The following is a 21787-nucleotide window of genomic DNA, read 5'->3' on the forward strand; positions in this document are numbered from 1 at the left end:
TAATATCTGATGTAAGCTTTACTTTCAAATCCTGTTACATTTAGATCTGGCAAGTTGAACATAAAATAATGCCAAACAAAGAAAACAAATACAAAACCAAAAAAGTACAAATGATCTATTTACCAGTTATCGTCACAACCCTGTACAGCCTTAACAATGGAGTAATAAAAAAAAGCTTTGTACAGCACATACCAATCTTTACCAAGTGCCAAAAGTTAAGATAGTTGAGCCTTTTTCTAATCATGAAATACAGCCAAACATAAAGCTAACTGATTGTAGACAGTGCAGTGTGATGCTAAATAAATGCTAACCATGGGAGTTAGTTTTGAACACAAATAAGTGCTAAAGGACCAGCGAGGACGATGTCATGCATACTCTGAAGTGCTGTAAAGGTAGTCAAGCTTAAAGGTCAGTGTGCTGCGTACAGCTGGGCAAAAAAACAAACTGGGTAAGTGCTCAAGAATACTGGTTGTCTAACGGATAGAGCCCTGTTACCTGTTTTAATAAAACATTACACTCAAACTTAGAGGGGGGGGGTAAAGAAGTGCAGCCATTCATGATTACGTTGTATTTAAAAGGCAGACATTTGAAAAAAGGTGTCAAGGGTGGACACATTCTTTTGATCTCTATCTTTTGTCTCCTACTGGACCCTGATAATTAGTTTGACTCATTCTCAGAAGTCTCAGGTGGTTTCCTTCCACCAAGTGGCACTAGAGTATAAAAGATAACATCGATAGTACAAGGAGAGAGTTTGTGTGCGTGTGCGTGTGTGTGTGTGCGTGCGTGTGTGTGTGTGCGTGTTGGGAGGGATGCTCCTTTCTTTCCAGAAACGGCATGCTGGAGTTGACAGAGCAAAAAAGGATTAAACAAACGGCGACGTCGAGGGGAGAAGACAATCGAGGCATTGCTCCAGAGCAGGACGTGACGGATTCAATCCTAACATCGCATCCTGTGGCGAGTCACAATTTGGTCTTAACAATTCATGATCTCTGTCCAATAAACTTGTTTCTGACTTGATTTGACGAGAAAAAACAAAAGAAAAAACAACAACAATAGTTAAAAATGCATCAGTAAAACATAAAAAACTGGAAACAATAAGGAGAAAAAAAAAAAACACCATTACAAATAAGGGATTTTGGCTTGAAGACCACTTAGAACACAAGCGCAATCGATTACAAGTAAAGCTTTTTTCAAAATGAAATACTTGAACTACGCTGCCTCATCTTGCAAAACAAACTTCTTTTTTTTTCTTTTGTTTGAGCTTCTTACAGGATAAACACATATTCTCATAATCAAAGTGCAGCACTGTGCAAAATTGGCTAAAACAATTTAGCCTGGGACCTTTAGTTCCCAGGAGGAGGGGGGGGGGGGGCTTGACCTCTACTGTCTAATTCATGCAATTTGTGTTCAATTACTTTCTCTGATTTCACAGAGGCAGACCCTCCTGCACCACCAGAAATTCCTAGAAACTATGGGGTGTTGATTAAGTCATTTCCAGCAACATATTACGGTAAAGTTTGCACTTTTAAAAAAAAAGAGGAAAACAAAAGGATTAAGTGCTTTTGGCTTTAAGAGTAACCACCGATAAGTGCAATTAAAACTTAAAAAGGTTGAGGAGGGAGGGGGAAACAAAAAAAACAAAAAAAACAACAACACACAGTACCGTGTCTGCCAGCCGAACAGAAGCCGGTGCCGTCCAACACAATGCTGCACAAACCGCACGGCCTTGCTTCTTCATTGCACCTGCAGGAGCTTTTTTCTCGCGATGGGCTCTCCATGAATGTTAGTAGAAAATGTTTAATAGGATGTAAAAGGCTCAGTAAAAAAGTCCAAATAAAAACAAGTGAAAGACAAAAACAAATCCAAAAGGAAAAGACACAGAAAGGCCACCAAAACACACTGACTTTTCCCGTCTTTAAACGGCACAGAAGACGCCGTCCCCCCCCCACTCCCTGTTCACACTTCTGCACCGCTTCTTTTTCCATGTACATCAACAAAAATACATTCATTCAAGTCATTTTGGAACATTTTTTCTTCTTTTTTTTTTGTACACAAAAATTACAAAAAGCTCCAAAAAGCACCATTGAATCGGCCTGTGGTCACCCTGGCTGTGGGTAGCTCGCTAACCCAGAGCGGGTCACCACCACACAACAGTTATCTCATATATCTCCTAAGTATGCGTGTGATACACAGTTCTGCATATAATGCTGTGCTAATATCAACCTGGTCTCAGAAATAATGAATACGTCACACAATGGTTGTCTAGAACAAGGGTCCCCCAAACATAATGAGACCAGACCGTCCTTATCTTGGGGAGTGTCATTTGCTTCACTGCCATTATCTCTCGGTGGGAGCTAATTTTTATTTATTTTTTAGGGGGGGGGACTCTTAGGTGCCCTCCCTCATCCCACAAGAGTTTTGTCAGTATAAAATCGTTCTGTTGGGGGGGGGGAACCAGTTGAAAAATGTTGGGGAACCCTGCTCTGTAAGATTTGTCTGCTTATTCACCTGTGAGTGCAAACGCATGGGCGATACTTTGCATTTATATCGTTTTATACCCTCGAATGATAGGTCAGATTCGGATATTTACATTATCACAGCTTATTTTCTGAGCTTACAAAAAAAACAAAACGCAACTATTAGAACGATCTAATAATCCATTAATATTACATTGATTCTGAGACAGAAGTGAGATCAGTCAGCAGAGAAGCACAACACGGTTTCACCATGATACAAAAAAACTAAACAAAAAGAACAGAAGTCAAAAAGATGGGAGGAGGGAAGGCTACAAAACTATGTACAAGGTTGATAAATAAGTAAGTGCGTGGTCTGACGCGTTGCTTTGGAAACGTGCCTTTTTTCAATGAAAAGCGTTCCGTTTCATTGGTTCTGTCCACAGCGCACCGCTAACACTTCAGGATATCTCCAATTCAGCTTCCTAATGACGTCAAAGCTAGCTGAAACACAGAAACAGGCATGCTATCTCAATGCATAAGAGCAAGGGGACAAAAATGCACTAAATTATAGCACTTGCAAGTTTTGTTTAGTCTTTTTCAACTTTTTTTTTTTGTTTGTTTGTTTTTTTTTTTATCTTGTCAAACGACTGAAGAAAATATCTATAAAACTGAGATACGTTAGTTTCATCAGATAAAGCGACAGGGTCCAGGTCATTCAGATGCTTAAAAACAGGAAAAAAAAAAAAAAAAAAAAAGGTAATAGAGTGTAGTACTTGAAGTAGTAATAATTCAATTGATAGAACTGATAAGAAAAGCAGCTTTTTGATATAAATGCCTTTTAGCATGTACAGCGTTTTTCTCTTATAAATGTTTTTTTTTTCTTTTTTTTTTTTTACCTTTTCTTTAATATGTTTTTCTGGTCCAGCTTATTTTGCTGGTCTGATTGGAAAAGACGTTGCTCCCACTGCGGTGGTCGAGTGTCATTTAACGCCACCGTCCGAGGAGTGAGCGGAAAGAGCGGGGAGGTGGAGGAGAGGTGGAGGGCGAGGTCAGACAGTTTTGGCCCTCTCCATCAGTCCAAGGTAGGCCAGGAAGGAGTGTTTGTGGGAGGAGGGTGAGGAGGAAGAGAAAGAGGGGGATGCTGAGTCGGAGAAGAAGAGGAGAGGAGATGTGGTTGGCCGCCATCTGGAGTGGAGGTGTGAGTGGAATGTGAAGCGGTTGTTGTGGGTGAACAGGGTGGTGAGGGGGATCAGGTGGGCCCGGTCGCAACTCTTGTACTGCTCCAACACGTGGCGGGAGGAGGGGGGGAAGAGGGAGGGGCTGCTGCTGCAGCAGTTTCTGGTGGCGTCGCTGCCGTTGGTGCCAGCCGTGCTGTGCAGACGGCCGGCGGGGTCAAACTGGTGTGACTTACCCAGCGTGAGTGACAGAGCCACGGACTGGAGCGCCTGAGACGCTGTTAGACTCATGAGAGGGCTGTTACTCCCACTCCCCCCACTGCTACCTCCTCCACCGAACAAGAAGCCCTCCTGGCTCTTCTGAAAAGACGACCGCCCCGGTGATGCTCCCTTTATCTGCAACTCCTCTCCTCCTGCCTCCTCATCTTCCTCCTCTTCTCCTCCTCCTAAGCCTCCATCCAGCACCCCCGTTTCTCCACTCTGGTGTTTCTTGACGTGGCGGCTGAAGACGAAGGGGTGTGTGGTGGTGAAAGGGCACTCTTGGCAGCCGAAAGTCTGGCGCGGCGCATGCTTCAGCTTCTTGTGCAGGTTGAGGTTGTCCTTGCGCTTGCAGCTATAAGAGCAGCGGTCACAGTGGAAGGGCCGCTCGCCCGTGTGCACACGCACGTGCTCGATCAGCTTATTGGCCGTTTTGGACAGGTAGCCACACTGCTCACACTTGTAGTGGTTGCCCAAGCGGTGCCCCCGCATGTGAGCCTCCAATGAGGCCTGGTCGGGCCACAGTCCCTGGCAGATGCGGCAGCGGTACTCCATCTTACAGTGCGTCTTCAGGTGGCACTCCATGGCCGCTGGACGATTGGTGGAGTAGATGCAAAAAGGGCACCTGGTTAATGCAACAGAAGGGAAGGAAGGAAGGAAGGAGGGAGGACACAACACACACAAGAAGAGGACAGTTGAAAGGAAGGTACGTTCACAACCATGTAACACACCTTGACATGAACACAAAATGATGAAAAGGAGGACAGATAAAGGAAAACTGTGTATAATGTACAGCTTTGTGTGCTCAAGGCGGTATGTGAGGCAGTTTATTGGAGGAAGAATTGAGGTGATCAGGTATATATGTGTGTGTGTCGGGGAGGGTGACAGGCTGAAGAAAAGACTGGAGCAGTAGGACATGAAGGGAAATGAAGGAATGAGTGGCACTTACATTTAAATAGCACCTTTCATCTGCTCTGGGCCCCAAAGCGCTTCACAAACCCTGCAGAACAGAATCACCTCAGAAAAACCTCGAAATGGTCAAGGCCCTCTCTACCTCTCTACACACTCCTATACACATAGAGAAACACTTCACATTGCTCATGTGCATATACATGTACACATCTGTCTACACCCGTTTAGGTTCTGCCTGCTTTGGAACAGTATTGATAAATTAGGTCAGTTCAAAGACTGCGAGAACTAGGGCTGAGTGATATGACCAAAAAAGATGAAAGCTTGGTATTTGCAGACAGACTGGCAGTACATGGTATTTATTGGTATTCTTTTTTTTTATAAATATTCTCTTATATTGATTGATTGCAGCATTATAGACCAGTAAGTATTTGCATTCTGTCAATTGTCAACTGTTAACCAGTGCCAGCTGTTAACATCTGTTTGCCTCTTTCCTCCAACCTCTGCTCTCACATAATGTATTTAAACACAGCAGAGTTCAAAATGAAGCCGTTCCTATTTATACTATTTGCCATAAATATTGACTGAAAAACTAAACGTTTATCAGAAGCCACCGATTTTGCAGATGCTACGTCGTCTAGTAAAATTCCCCTTTGGACAAAGTCTGGTTTGTACTTGTTGTATTTAAGTTGTACTTTGGTCGTAAATGCGTTGTATGTGCTCTGCTGAAAGACAGAGGTGAGGGCAGAATTGCGACTCCATTTAAGAGAATTTAATCACGGTTAAAAAAAAAAGGCTCATTTTTCCTTTTTCTTAAGACAAACAAGGTCTTTCTGTCGGCAACAATGAGGAGAAGTTGTAAGCACACCTTGTTGACAAACACGGAAAGAAAGAAAGACAAGGCTACACTACGAGCGAGGAGAAATACGTTGGTGCGGCTTCACAGGGAAAGCAGACAATGTCACCTCAAAACGGTAAAAAAAGGGCTTGTCCGACTTGATATCTTGTCTAAAAAAAATACGGATATGAATTCAAAAAGTTGGTATACCACCCAGCCCCAGTGTACAGCTGGCAGAATTTGAAGTACAACCCACATGGCAGAAAAGTGGCAGTGCAGCGAAGCAGTTCAATTTCAAAATAAAAACATCAAAACAGCGTAGTTCCTCTCTTTTCCTCCATTGAGTGAAATTAATCTACAGCATACACGACCTGACTCGTTCTCTTAAGAATCCACCTGCCTTCAAAAACATTTACACCAGACAGAAGAAACATTTAAAAACTCCTTTACATTTATTCACCCACGCTACGCTAAAACCAAGATGCTATGTGAGGCTCTTTGAGCCACGACGGGGCTTCTTGTGTTTGTGTTCGCTGTTATCTTTTATCTGCGGGTTTCTCTACATGACAGAAGTCAGTGTGACTTTGTTGGCAGCTTCCTGCTATCATTCAGTGAAATGCTACCAATCCCAGACATTTACACGAGTTGAGAACATGCTAACTCCGCTGATGGCTACATAGAAAACTATATGTAACACAGTTTGTTTTGTGTTTATGACATGATGAGGTGGTAATCATAATGATATTCGATGGTTCTGCACATGCACAGACTGGAGTTATGTGAACGGCGTAAAAACAAAAACATGGCTTGTGTTAAATTCTCCGCAAGGTGCGTTTAAGTAATATTTGTACGGTCAAGTTAAAACCAAACCACCGTCAAGATGAGTCTGTGTTAGCTCGACAGGCCTGAAATGGTACAAAAATGTGTCACAGTACAACAAAGGCTCCTTCGGGACTGGAATATGGAGATGGGAGAGGGAGGCGTGTGAGGAGACTAGAGCTAGATTTATATTTACAAAACAAAGCTGCCTTATCAGAATATATTAAAATAAAATATATATCCAATTTGCATGTGTTTGTTTTTTGAAAATGAATAAATTGTATGTGTAATAACCCTCAACGCAATATATAGTTTCAGCAAATATGCATATAAATTGACTCTGTTTTGTTATGATGCAGAAGTGAGGGTACCAGGGTTGTGCTAACAGATTTTATATAATCAACTGTAGATTATAATATCATAAGTGTCTGCTTGTGAAGGGGGGGTAGCTTTCTGGAATGCAGTTTTCCTCTGATATTTTTCTTTGGCATGTCTGTTAGCTGTGGGCAGAGAAACAACAGACCCCGAGGGGAAGTCCATTTCCATCTCCTTTCCACTCTCCCTTCTGTTCAGAACAGCCACTGCAGACCCACAGACCACTGCCTAATAAGTCAGACTTGCCAAGAGAAGCTGTCGAGCAGGGAAACTACAGCTTGTTTCATTTAATTTGTTGGCACCAGATAATGAACATAAAAGTGAGGTTAACTGATTAAAGCCACATGGCTAAAATAATCTTCAAATTGACCGTGCATCTGTGCTCATCTGTCCCAATAAATCCAAGTTTACAGGTGTCTTCTGTGTGGCCGTTACCATAAGTTCTTAGTTTTATGTGATCGGAGCCATTCGTCTGACGTGTGAAAAAAAAAAAAAAGAAAAAGAAAAAGAGGGGGCCTTTTAATTTAGATTTCTAAATGACAAAGTAGGTTATTGGTCTCTGCAGAGGGTGCGTCATCTACGTGCTGTTCCATTTAGTACGTAATGACAGTAATCGTGTCAACTAGCTTGGTGTATATACAATTATGCACCCCCTCTACATCCAGCGTTCAATGTACAGAGCGTTAACTAGCGCATGCAAAATAACTGAAACCACTGAGATTTGTTAGGTGACTCACCATTATTATCATCCTGTGAGGTTATGACCACATACAAAGGACACGTTTTCAGCTCGAGCTTCAGCTTTCAAAAGGCGGTGAAATTGAAATAATCTTGCTAGCACACCCCTGATGTAGGTCTGTGAATGTGTGCAGTGAATTGAAAGGGTGAGGGAGGGGAAGGACCGGTGTCGTTAGGAACCTCTGTCTGTACTTGCTTTCCTTACTTGAGCCCTCCGGAGGGGATGGTGTGGCACTTCTTGTGCTCCAGCAGCTGCTCAGGCGTCTTGAGAAATTTGTGGCACACGTCGCACTCAAACATTCGAGTGATGAGGTGGATCTGGAGGTGCCGTTCATACATGCTGCGCGTCTTGCACACAAAATTGCAGAAGACACACTCAAAACCTGGGGAGAGAGAGAGGGGAAAGAGGAAAAGCGTGAGCTAAGACTGGGCTCAACGGTCTCTGGATGTCTTAAGCGATTTGAGACTCAGCTGGACTGGAAATCTCAGAAGAAGCCCACCTACTTCCTGAGAAAAAGAGCAGAGGCTGAGGTATCTGGAGCGGGCTCAAGCTCTAATAACACAAGATCCTGCAAATCCCACAACAAATCCTGATATTTTGTTAGGTCCTCCTGACTGGTAAATGACCACGTGGACAATGACTTCACACCCCAGTTTCTAACAAAAACTTCAAGCTATGTATTTGTGGTGTCTAAGCCCAAGCCGAGATAACCCCAATAACATCATGGAAGTTTGTTTTCTCAGACTTTAGACAATCCCAACAAGGCCTCAAACAACATTATACAATTCCAATAACTGGCTGAAAAGTGCTCCTGGTGTCTCGTAAGCTAATCTTCAATTGTTAAATGTGAGAGTTAAGATACTTAAAGAAAGCAGAAACATGACTGAGAACAGCCTGGATTGAGCCAAATATAACTCAGTGAATGAAGCTAACACGTAATGATGTCCCTGTTGAACTCGTATGCAGCGTTATGCAACTATCCTGGAATCATGTGCATACAGGTTCTATCTATCCAATGCCTCATATTGAACCCAGCGAGCAGGTTCCTGACAGACGTCTTTAAAGGGCACCAGAAGACAAAGTTTCATTATAGTTAAAAAAAAAAATTTTTTTTAAAAAAGTTTGTTTTCTGCTTATTTTGAGCAATAACACAGGATATGCTGACATATGCTAATCTCTCACTGAGCGATTAGAGGATTTTTTATTACCTCTTTTATGCGTTCTTAACTGGTCTGAAGATGGCACGGTGAGCTTAAAAAACATTTTGTCTGTTTTAAAACCTTGAATTGAGCCTTTTCTGGAAAACTTTGCTTTGTCAATGTAATTCAAGGCTGACCAAAGCTCACCCTCAGTCCTCATGATGCTGATCAAATGAATTTAAAAGATTTAAAAAGGAAAAGTTGTGATAAATAAGTAAAGACATTTTACAACTTTGACCGTGGCTTATGTGGGCATAAATATTGCTTGCTGTATTGACTTGGTAAGTGTATCTGGTTGGCCACAGTTCCCACAATTTCTTGCCTTTGTCGGACTTGTCCTCAGTTCCTGATCCTGAGTGACTTCCGGAGCTGGCCTGGCTGCCTGCGGAGGAGGGTGGGGCGAGCAGGCTCTTGAGTTCTTCGTTACCGTGGGTGAGGTCTCCGCCCTCGGAGCTGTTGAGTGAATCGCTGAGGGCTGATAGCGATGATGAGGTGCTCTTGGTCTCGCTGAGGGGACTTCTTGAGTTCAGAGCTGGAAACAAGACGGCAGAAAGCAAGAAATGATCATCGGCATAAGTAATAAAAAATAAATTAAAAAATTTTAAAAAAACTAGTAACGAGTGGAATTTGTTCCAACATCAATTGTAAAGAAAAACATGGATACTTTTTGCACAAACTGCGGGCTGTGTATTGTGCAGACAATCCGTTTCTGACACCTCCCCATGTTATCTACATCCACACACATACTGACAAACACACAAGCGGAAAATAGAAAAAAGAGAAAGGCAGCTTCGACTCAGGCCCTGCTGCCAGCCCAATCGAGATGCAGTGTGCTTTTATTGATCCCCTTTTCTAAGTCCACAATTTACAGCGAAGAGAGAGGGAGTAAGAAGGGGAGGGGGGCAGGATGGAGCGCCAAGGAGCACGGGTCATGGCTGAAGGAGCTAAGATGGCGGGAGCATCTCAGGGCACAGCTCAACAAAGGGCATTCACTCAGGAGGGAGGGAACAGAGGGAGAAAGCCCTGCATGACTCCTGAAGTGGTTGACCCATCTTCTTGAACAGAGGCACACAAACAGATGAAAAACGCGCAGCACGTACGCTTTTTAACAACAGGGAAATCGTTCTAAAATGGAAGAAGAATAATTGCCCTCAATTAAATGAAAGGATGCCGGGTCGCACACAGCATGGTCTTTGCACAAACCTGCTAGCTCCTTTGCAGCAGAGTTTATCATCTCCTTCCCTTCTCTCAGAACTATCCCAAAGGCTACAAAGCAAAAAATGACTTTATTAAAAAAAACACAAAAACAACAAAAAAAACCCACTATTTTCCAAAGAAGCTATGCTAGTTACAGTTTGCTTAAACTGTGACACCTGCTGAAATCTTTTACCTTGGTGTGTCCACACAGGTCATCCGGCCTCCAGTACAGCTGATGGAACTGTACCAATCTTACCATATAGTTATTTTCCACCTCACCAAACTGGGTTAAACCCTGACAAATAATTGAAACTCTCAAAGTGAAGGCTAAGGGTGTGTTTGGGAAGTTTTAGGAGACTAGAAGCCACGCTCCTCTACATTTGTGCATTTGGTGGTGGTGTCCATCTTGTCGGAGACAGAGATAAATGCCACACAAGGCTGGGAGACTTAAAAGATGGCCACAGTGGCATCGTAAACCCAGCTCGTCTCTGAAGGACCCAAGGCCTATTGATTTTTTTGTTTTCCCCTCAGGCACGATAAGGGCCAACCTTCTCAGATAAACAAGGCCACTGTGGCCTATGAAAGACCCCTGGCTGTCTGGGCCGGACAAACCCACCCACCCACAGACTCGACACAAAGCAAAAACTAACAAACGTGCGGTTCAGTGGAAGAGCAAAACGTCAGCAAGAAACTAGACAAAGCTGTTTTAGACAAAAAACACTCATATCGACCAGCAGGGCTTCAGACCAGCAGCTCTAAAAGTCTAAAGACAGTCGATTAGAGGAGGATTGGTTGTAAAAAGCAGTTCTGCTGCTCGTCTTACCCTGGCTCCTCTGAACAAAGCTCAGATAAATATGATGGGGCGAGGCTGTTAAGAGCTTTAAAACAAACAAACATTAAAAGTTTAAAATAAATTCTATAAAGGACAGGAAGCCAATGGAGGGAGTTAAGAACAGGAGTGTTACACGTCTGTTAGTGTTGGTTAAAAGACGGGCAGCAGCGTTTTGCACAAGTTGAAGGCGACTGAGAGAAGACTGGGAGATGCCAACATGAAGTGCATTGCAATAGTCTAACTTTGAACTTATTAGGGCTCTCAAGGTCATGACAACTTCAAAACATTTTAACTTTGGCCAGGAGACATAACTGGAAAAAACTAGTCCTGACAACATTGTTAATTTGTTTGTCCAACCTCAGATGACTGTCAAAGGTCACTCCCAGATTTCTGACGGTTGAATATATGTTTAGGAAAAGATGACTCCATGACTTCAATATCATAGATTTGAAATGAAGCCGAACTATGATGGTTTATATGTCAACCTGGGTTCCAAGCACCAAAGCAATTACAGCTGACCATTATTTGTTGTCCACAATTAAACATAAAATGCTTTCTGGTAGAAGCAGTTGAAATGTTTGAAAGTATCTTCAAAGCGCTCATGTTCACTTTGGGTCGCTTAGTTTAGTTTATGCTTGCAAACCATTCACATAAGCTAAAGAAAAGCAGCACCGGGGATGCATGTGTGCAAAAATGGCTGCGATCCTTAAAACCCCCTCCGCCTAAAAGTCAGTCGGTTAAATTTAAACTCCACGTGTCGGTGTACAGAATGAAAACAACAGAAAATATGTTACGGTCCAAACATTGCCCTGCATTTCTATTCTGAGCCACGAACAAGAACCGCAGCGTGTAAGCTACCGCCCACTCTTACATGTGCGAGTAATTTTCAAAATAACTCCATAAATCATTTTGGAGAAGTCAAATCGTGCACTTCTTACAGCTTCAGGAACAAAAGGAATGAGTAAGGTTGCACAAAAACTGAAATCATGAGATAATCAACTGATTCGGATCCTATTATCCAATTACAATAAACTGTAGAATAAATGGCATAATTTCATGTTTTAAGACGGCTTTAGGGAGTTGTGTTTATAAACCGTAGCACCGAATAGAACCACTGACAGGTTAATGGCACATATTAGAGAGCTCATCTCTTTCGCCCTTCAACAAAAGCAAGCCACCACTACCTGCATGCCCAGTACTGATGTGGCTCTTCATGTCGTTCTCCTCCATGCAGACGTAGTCGCAGACGCTGCAGCAGAGTGAGAACATCCACTGCTCCTTGTCCACATGGAGCGACATGTGGCTGACGAACTGGGCATTCAGCTCCGTCTGGAAACCGCACACATGGCAGCTGGACAGAGAACACAGAGGAAAAAGGAAGGCAGATAGTGAGAAAAAGAGGAGGGAGACAGTCAGCTTTTCTGTTACATTCTGCCGGGATAAATTGGCAAATGGTATGGTGCATCGACATTTCTTTAAATAAGACTGAGACGACTGGAAAAACAGACTTATTTTGTAATTAAGAAATGGTTTGACTAATTAATATAAGAATTTACATATACAGTGTATACATAAGAATATAAAGCAACATTTTGGAAAAAACATGAGTTACACGAGTCTGTAAGTTGCAAACATGAAGCCACAGCCAGGACGAGATTAGTTTGGCTTCACATAAGAACAGGAGGCAGGAAGAGACGGCCTGCTTCTCTCGCATGTTTAAAACCTCAACTACTGGCAGATCTTAATAACACAAACGGGTCTTCTAATCATTGCAGGGTTTCATACACAATCCATGAAGTCGAGGAAGTCAACAAGCCCAAGTCAGGAAAATCAAAAGCATTTTTCATACTTCAGTTTTTTTGCATGTATTTTTAGCACATGAGACAGAGTGTTAATTAGTGAGCTTTAAAGTCTCGTTTTCTATTACCTTTGGAGAAATCTGTCCCCCCCTCCCACCCTTTAGACTAACTTCCTGTTGCTTCAAGTTCAAAAGGCAGATATGAAAGTGGAATTCATCTAATCCATCAGATGCACTTTTAGCAAGAAAGCAGAAAAAAATATTTACAAAAATGTTTAACCATTCCTTTGAGGACACGTCGCTGACACACAAAACACAGATTTAAAAAAAAATGTGCCAGGATTAAATATGGCACGAGGCTGCAGATACACGTCAATCCAAGAGAAAGAAAGAAAATCCTCAATCACGTCCAGCTCCGATCCTTATTATTGGCTTGTGACATCGTGAGTAGGTGTATTGCTTGTGCTTGCTCTGTAATCACTACCTGTAGTAGTAAGGGCAGTTCTTGCGCTCAGCAGAGTCGGCTGTAACAGCGCTGACGATCTGCTCGGCGTCTGTGTTGACCAGCTTGACAGAGTGGATGGTCAGGTGCTGATTGAGGTTAGCCCTGCACTTGGCTGCGTAAGGACACAGGTGACACTTGTACTTCCTCTCTTCTGCAACACAACACACGGACGTAAGAGCCTGGTTACAGTCAACATTACCTCAGATGATGTTTTGTGAAGTGGTGCTCGGTGCCTGAGGCGTAACAGCACGTTTAAATCAAATTATTTAAAGCCTAACCCCAACTTTAAATTAGATCCCCAGATGATGAAGAAAAATAAATAAATTAAAAAAATTTGATATTTGACACAAAATCCACTTTTCTGGGAAGCACAAGATTATTTCCATAGATGCCACTAGACAGTGAAAACATGTAAACATACCCCCACCCCCCCCAATGTTTGTGTTCACTATAGAATCTATGCAAAAACACATTTCCTTTTATCCGAAAACAAATCAACATAGCAACACATGTAACCCCTCCAATTCCCCCTCCTCAAACACACACGCCAACACACACACAAACACGCCATTTGCCCCAAGGACACGAAGCCAGGCAACCTTTATGTCGCCTGGGAAACCAAAAAGACCATCACACTGACATATGCCCCTGCTTCTGCTCTCTGTGGTGTGGCCAAGCTGTTCACAGCCAACACTCTCAGATGGTGTGTGTGTGTGTGTGTGTGTGCCATGTAGCGGGTGTGCGCGCGCAAAATGTGAGAGCATGTCCAATTGTGTGGGGGCATTTTGTACACGACTCTCCATTCTTGTGCCCTGTGATTTGGTCTGGTGTCCCAAGAAGGTTGCATTAATTTCGAGTTCAGAGTTAATTTGCTTGAAACAAAATTTTGCAGGCAGGACAAGTGTCATATTTTGAACTAACAAGGCCTGAGAGTGGAATAGTGGAAGACAGTGATGGGGCTGAATGGATCAATGGGGAGTGAAGAGAGGCCAAGTTTGAAAACGCAGTGTAATCAGGTCACAGGGGAGTGGGGAAGTCTCCCATGTCCGTGAGCGTGTGAGAGAGAAAGTGAATGAGCGAACCAATCATAGCTGCATCGGAATTACAAGTGTGTGCGTGTGAGGCATCCTTCTAGCTGGGTAATTAGACGGGCAGTTTTCCCAGTGAGACTAATCATGGTAGTAATCTCTTTAAAGGAAGGGTAATCTAGTCTGGTCAACCTTGTTTACTTACTGTGGGCAACACCAACACAAGACATGTACAAACACAATACCTAACATCTGTACATTAGCAAAGAGATGCAAATGTGCAGGTAGATTTGCAGGAGTGGTGTGCACGAATGCTAATTATGTCATAGTGGGTGTGTGTGTGTGTGTGTGTGTCTGTGTGGTTGTTTACCTGTGTGTAAAGACAAATGTCTAGAAAGGGTCTGCTGCCTGCCGAACACCTTGCCACAGACGGGACAGGGGAAGAGCTGCTCGTGTATTCTCCACTGAGCGATCCCGTTTCCTGGCTCGCCGTCATCCTTCTCTGAGTCTGAAACACACGGAGACAGAAAAAAATAAATAAATAAATCATAGCCATCATTCACTGCCACCACAACCAGCTACATAACATCTGCACAGGGACCAAACACTGTCAACTAGAACTCAGTTTGCTTGGCGTAAAGACTGGAAACAAGGGAAATGGCAGCCCAGTGGGGATATCAGGAAGCAACTGCAACAGAAGTGGCGAAAACACACCGTTTTAAAACGGTTTTTTTTTGTACCATCCATCAATTTTCCATACCCGCTTAGTCCAATTCTGGGTCGGGGGGGGGGGGGGCGGCGGTGCCGGAGGCTGCCGCTGGACGAGAGGCGGTGTACACCCTGGATAGGTCCATAGGTCATCACAGGGCCACACAAACGAGACAAACAACCATGCTCGCTTGTAGGGGTCATTTTAGAATCACGGGAGGAAGTACGGAGTACAGCCAAAGACTTTGGCCTTGCAACAGCGTATTATTCAGGTGTGGTCATTCAGTTTTGGCTTATTAGAGCACATAAAACATCTTCTAACTCGCTGTGATCATTTCATCGGACGTTACCTTTCTGTGAACGTGCCCATTCACCCTTGAGAGTACATGATCACACAAAGTATGAATGACCGACACAAGAACAAAAAATACCCAAACACATATGACATTTAAAAAAAGGAGAAAGTGAAAATGAGTTATTATTACCGAATGGTGGCTCCTTTAGCAACACCACGATGCGTGCAGCACAGCGTAGCTTTCGTGGAGTCTCCTCATGTAAATCATGGCGTGGTATAAAATACTGACAAAACAAACATTTAAAGTTCTCTTTCTTCCCCCCACATTTTCTGGCGCATGAAAAAGGAAAAGCTGAAGTGCTTTTTGTTTCAGTGATGCAGCTGAACAACTGTTTCACTGTAGGCTAATTTGCTAACCCACAAGTCTGAAACCTGTCTGGCACCATTTGACAGATGCTCCTTATGTAGCCTGTGGGTCTTGCAGTGTAAATGCATTCCTAAGTGTCAACAGCATGCAGCAGTGCTTTACTGTGAAGCCTGCAACACAATTACACAAACACTGCAGCTCTCCTTATTGTATGCCCATCCCAAAGAGAAATGAAAATATGGGAAAAAAGTGGTGGCAAATACTTTGAGATAAACTCTCAAGAACTGAAGCCGCTTCTTTGAATTCCCCCCTCATTACACGAGTAGAGCACAGAATAAATCACAAGGGGAAAACAAGGAGAACTGTTCTCTGTTATGTTGTTGAACCTCTACAGCTGGAAGCACAAAAAAGAAAAAGATTAAGTTTCTATGTTGTTCGGGCTTCACAGGCTGGCCTTGACTAAAACCTGTATAGGTACAACATCATAGAGAGGGAAAGGTGTTCTTTAAATGACTTCAGTTCCCAGTCTGGCCGACTGGTGAGGCATTTCTGAGGATTTGAATGCCTTAAGAAGAAAAGGCAAATAATATTTTCTGGCATTTGGGGCAGTTTTTGTGGCCAGTGGAAATGAACAGATGGTGGTGTAAGAAGACATTCGGCTGCTGTTGCACTGACTCACCCAACCTTGAACATTTTCCCTGTATCTGTCTCACATACTTAATTGCCTCTTTGCCCTCTAAATGGAAACTAGCATATTTGTGTTGGATGCTTTTGTTTAATTGTTCCCATTTTTTTTGTCGTGTTTAGTTTTTCAGAGAGTAGAGGGGAGCAGAATGCATCTGGGCAACCACAGGAGTGCTATGATCACTCATTTCTGAATAACTATTAATAATAAATTAAATTACTTTCTCTGCAATCCTGATTTTTCCCTTGATTTTTGTAAACTTTGAGAGATGCACCTAGTTTTACACTATTTCTAACAGTATTTCACACACTAGATTCTCACACTGGACTACAGACAACAAAGTCTTCAATCAGCAGAGCTTTTAAAGGTGCAGCTGCAAGCTGGACATCAGATAACCAGTAGTTTGTAAATCATTTCAGTTTGCAAACATTTCCCAGGTTTATTCGCTTTTCTCTGTTATTTCATAGTAAATTTAATACTTGATAAAACATTAAAGATGTCGCCATGAGCTTGAAGAAAGTGGGATGAATAGATCACGACGATGTTGACCAAACTCAGAAACTAAATGACTAATCCAGAGAAAAACTGACAGTCAGTAGAAATAATGCTCCTCAAGTTCTGAAACTGTATGTGATGGTACTCTGGCTTTCTGACCTCTGCTACGAAATGCTACAACTTTCCTCCAAACTCTGTGCATGGGTTGTTCTGCAAATCTTTGACTGCCTTAGAAGGTTTGTGGCTGAAGCTTACAGAGAACAAAAAAAAAAAAGAAAGAAATAACTGCCCAACTCACAAGTGACACTTGGTGTTGGTTAAGTCACACAGGGTGGTGAGAAGTCAGACAGCTGGAACCGAAAGCCATGACCCAGCAGACACACTGATGATTAAGCCAATTAGGGTGTATGGCCTTGAAGTGGTTAATGGTTTAATTAGTGCTTTTAGAGGGGAGAAGAGGGACACAAACAAGAAATGAAGGAGTGTGCTGAAGCCCAGTCTGGAAGGAGGAGACACTGAACTCCTGAAGTCACACTCGTTTCACACAAACTCCTACTCAACTCTTTCTTTCGTGCTTAAAGGGAAACACGCACTTTTTTAGCGCCATTTGTGCCTGTTTAAACACCGACACAAAGTCATATACGGCTGTCAACCAATCACGATACAGCTGTGGTTGTAGCACATCACTTACAAGCAACGCGTTGTCCGCTCACAGGAGCAGGCAGTTGAGGGAACTCATTAATCCTAACTCCACTCGTAAGTGCTAATTGGATATATTTGTCCATTGTGCCATTCGGAGCACATTTTCTTTTCTCCCTGCAGCTATTCACAAATGTTTAGATCAGGGGCCGATAAAAGGGGTAGGACAGAACATGAAGACAGAGGAAAAAAATAAGGATTAGGAGGAGATAGGCCCAAGTGAAAGAGAGAAAGAGGTAAAACAGAACACAAGTGTAAGAGAAGAAAGCAACAGAGGCTGGACATGAGGCTTAAACACACAGGGGAAAGGCCTCGGCGAATTAGCTTTCAACACACTCTTGACACCCAGAAGCCAATCAGATTTTCATTAACTGGCAGGGACAGGCAAAGCTGGCACAAGCTAATTAACCTCTGAATCTCTCACTGTCAAAGAAACATGAAGGGAAGTTCTGGGATGCCAGGGACAAGTGGGAGACAGGCGATGCCCTGGGCAGAGCCTTTAGGTTGGAGAGATACGTGAGAGGTCAGAAAGGCCAGATGAAGTGCTACATATGAGACAGGTAGAGGGGGTTAGCCAGAGCTGCCTGAACAGAGAGCAGTGCTTGTACAGTACGTATAAGACTATCAGCATTCATGGATGATCGATTATTTCTCTACAGAAATAAATCCCCGTATGATACCCCCCTCCCCTTTCTGATTAACACAACAATTATCTTATCTACATATCTTCTACATCTATATATCTCTGTCTTACGAAAAAACATCCACCATTTTCTTATCTAAATCCAATAGAAGTGTATCCTCTGTAATTTCTATTTCTTAAACACTGCTTTGTGTCGAGCACTTCAAGTTATACATTTCATATTTTTACATTTGCAAAGGCAGGAACCAAAAAACAACAGAGAAAATTATTTTAACCATTAAAACTATTTATCAAAATAAAGTCATTTCCCTTAAACCGCTTGGAAAAACAATATAAGGAACATAATGGCACTCCAACAGTTGGCTTTCCGCAATGGTTATTGATTTGTCCTGGTGCCTCTGCTATTGCTCATGCTATTTTTTTTTTTTACTGCATATATGTGTGTGTAAGTGTGTGCGCGTGCAACATGTGTCTCACCGTTGAATGCTACCCTGGTAGAGGAGCTGGCCTCTGCGGGGGAAGAGCTCTTGGAGCGCGAGTTAAAGGGTGATTGTCTGAAGCAATCGTCCAGGAATGGACTGAAACAGAGACACGATGACGTTACCAACACATACACAGCCACTAAATCACACACACACTTGCACGCGCGCAGGCTGCAGTTGAACCGTGTCATCGATTACTAATCATTTGAAAATGACCCCCAAAAAACAGTATTTTTTATACATTTTAAAATATGTCAGGTGCTACTAACTTACCTGTTTATTCCAACCATGTTGATGTCTTTGTGGTTGTTGGCTCTGCTGACTTTTTCTGGAAATGACAACAACAAGATACCCATGAAACCAGTTAATATGGTAACATTTATAAATGAGTCATGAAGTGGTGCTATTATTTTGTTCCTTCTTTTACTTTAGCGGCTGTGGCACAGGTGCTACAGCAGCGATGCACCAGTTGGAAGGTTGACGGTTCGATTACCAGCCCCTCCAGGTGTCCTTGGGTATGATGCAGTACCCCACTTGGATGTGCTCATCAATGTGTGTGTGTTTTTATTGAATACAATAAAAAGCTGTCTGAGAATCGCACTGTAAAAGCGCTTTGTAACACCTCGCATTTGCCAGGGTTAAAAGATGTTACATACAGTAAGTGTGGACAGTACACCGTTTATTTACATCAACTCATTACTGTGACAGGTGGCAACATTTGTGTCTAGTTTTCACAACTTGTAAAAGTCAAGTATTTATTTTCGGCTGACTCCACAAATTGCTGGTAAGACCGTTGGCGGTAAAGTGACGGCACCAAATGACTGATTAGCCTCTCACCTACTGAGTCAAGCCTCGTATTATATTTTTCGCAAAAAAGTAATAATTTCTCCCCAGATTAGTGGAAGTGCGTCCTGCGTCTTCACGGCGCAACGCTGCAGAAAATGTACGTTACATAAAAAGCATTAAGAAGAAATCCTGGAACTTTACTCCCTTGGTAAAATATTCTAAGAGGTTTCTAAATGTTAAATAAAGCAAAAGTGGTCAAATCAGCCACTCCTTAAGCATAGATAATGGCTTCTCAGTGTTCAGTAGTAGTAGAGCAGTATACAAAATGACTGAGAATGGAGCCATATGTGTGAGTTTCAAGGCGATGCACTGAAGTGAATTTCAAAGCTGCAATCATCTCAGTGTTCAGAGCGACCTTGCTGCTGATGTGTCTCAGAGGTCCTACTGCTCTGGGTAATTCATATTGATTGCTCATTGTGTGACAGCAGCCCACTCTGTTCCAGTCCCCCTCACATTCAAACCAAGTTCTAAAGGGGTGTTTGTCGCTGCTGCCAGGCCAGCGATGGCCTGGCCTCTCTGGGTGGGCATGCTGTGTACCCCCAATGCCCTCTCTACTCGCCTTCTCCACCCCCACCCCCTCTCCTTACAAGCCAACACCAACTCCGTACCCAAAACACCCCACTCCGTCACATTGCTCGCCAAGGACAGAGGTCTCTCTCCGCGTTGCCATGGAGATGCCGCACAGGAGAAATGTAAAGGGAGGGAGAAGGGAGGGGAAGTGAAGAGGGGGGGGGCATGTGCAGCCAAGTGTGCTTGAGCTGGCATGTTTGAAAACGAGTCAAGGGAGAGAAGAGAGAATGAGGGAAAGAAGAAGAGGGAGGAGGGAAGAAGGGGGCATTTGTGCAGACACCACTCCCCACGGGGCCTTGTGGGAGTGTGTAAAGGTGTGCGTGAAAGACAGTGTGGGAAAGAAAAATTGTCAATGTGTGAATTTGTGAATATGTGTGAGAGCAAGAAAAGTGGGGGGGGTGGGGATTTGTCACAAGCTTGTTTGTCTATGTGGCATTTAAACTAAGCAAATCATACTCTGGACAAGAATTGAGCCTGGCCACACACACACCTTCCACACACATCTGCCTTTTCTCTGGGGGATGATGGATACACCTCAAAGCTCTGTCTTAATCTAGCAATACAACAGCTGTCTACTGCCTCAGTGTCACTTCCATGGCCATGCAGGTAAAAAGCAGGTTGTCAATACATGGCAGATATCCTCGACTTTACCACGGAGCCACTGGAGGATGGAAACTAAAATACATGTTTGGTTTATAGTCCAGTATCACAAAATGTGTAAGGTTTACACAACAAAGTGCCGCAGTGAGAGAGTAAAAATAAAACACACAATCCTATACTGCGAGCGTGCGTGTTGTAGGGGTGTCTGCAGTCTCTTCGTCAACGGTGCAAGTGTCTTTGGAGAGCGTACCTGACAATTTGAACAGTAGCTCAGATGCCATTTTGACCGATATGTCTTGGGAGAAGAGATCTTTCTGGGGACAGGCCAACGTCTCCGGGAGGTTACTCATTGGCTCACTCTTCTCACTCGCTCCTAAAGTGCTGAAGGCCAGGAGGTGAGAGACGGGTGGGGTGAGTTCTGCAGGCGGCGGGTCCACCTCCATGGGCTCCACCTTTACTTTCACCTTCTGGTACTGGGCATCTTTGTTGTTCTCTGGAGAAGAAGGCAGTTACTGGTTAGACTTTCATCTGAATGCAGATTATTTTATCCGTTTAGACCTTGGAATTCTTAAAAAGAAAAAAAAAAGAGGAAGCTATTTTAAACTAAATCACTGTTTACACAAAGCCTTTTAAATGAGATTTTTCGCTTTCTGAAAAAGTGGAGACAACCGTCACTGTTCAATAGAACCTTTATTTCTCAGCCTCTGACGGAAATAGAAACATCAGTGTCTGACACGAACACAAAGCACTGTTAAAATTAAACAAGCGCTACCTAGCCTTTCTCTGTTTTGTTGCCCCTTAAATAAAGATTAGTGTTGGTTTCTGCCCCCCCGGATGCCAATGATTTACTGTAACCATTCAATCAAAATGATTTCCCTGTCTAATCCTCTCAGGTGGATTTATCTAAATAATAGCATGAGGCCAAACAGGCCTGTGAAGCGATACTACAGAAAAAAAAAAAATAAGAGAAAATAAATGAGGAAAGTTCAGAAAAAGAACAAATATGCTTGTTTCATCACCTGCTTTTTCTTTGTCTCATTGCATTAATGACCTCTTCCCTTCAAATAGGCTTTGAATTTGACGGGGTTTTTTATGCAGGCTAACAATTCATGCTTAGCTCTACTAAAGTAGTGTTTCGAATGCTGGATTTATACTTGGGTGCAAACTGACAGATACTTAAAACTGCAGTCTGTGTGGACTATATTTTGTGTAATAGTGCGCATCTTGATATTCTCTTTGAATATTTAGCATCATAATTCCTACAACATT

At 43.0% G+C, this 21787-nt stretch overlaps 1 protein-coding gene across 3 annotated transcripts in view; it reads right to left on the bottom strand.

Moving 5' to 3' along the window:
* Positions 1 to 21787, bottom strand: part of znf827 (zinc finger protein 827) — a 66149-nt gene continuing 44362 nt past the window's right edge. The window contains exons 6-15 of one of the 3 annotated variants that reach the window (XM_075463144.1): positions 20769 to 21011; positions 18776 to 18830; positions 18498 to 18598; positions 14499 to 14636; positions 13080 to 13251; positions 11982 to 12148; positions 9091 to 9300; positions 7774 to 7951; positions 4839 to 4889; positions 4428 to 4514 (exon numbers count right to left, since the gene is read on the bottom strand). In XM_075463144.1, the coding sequence (XP_075319259.1) occupies positions 4841 to 4889; positions 7774 to 7951; positions 9091 to 9300; positions 11982 to 12148; positions 13080 to 13251; positions 14499 to 14636; positions 18498 to 18598; positions 18776 to 18830; positions 20769 to 21011 (1313 nt within the window). In that variant the 3' untranslated portion in view covers positions 4428 to 4514; positions 4839 to 4840. Of the gene's footprint in view, positions 4515 to 4838; positions 4890 to 7773; positions 7952 to 9090; positions 9301 to 11981; positions 12149 to 13079; positions 13252 to 14498; positions 14637 to 18497; positions 18599 to 18775; positions 18831 to 20768; positions 21012 to 21787 lie in introns of all 3 variants that reach the window. The other 2 variants (XM_075463145.1, XM_075463143.1) reach the window with 2 other exon arrangements.

This window comes from Odontesthes bonariensis, chromosome 4 (genome assembly GCF_027942865.1).
Source record: "Odontesthes bonariensis isolate fOdoBon6 chromosome 4, fOdoBon6.hap1, whole genome shotgun sequence".
NCBI classification, from domain to species: Eukaryota; Metazoa; Chordata; class Actinopteri; order Atheriniformes; family Atherinopsidae; genus Odontesthes; species Odontesthes bonariensis.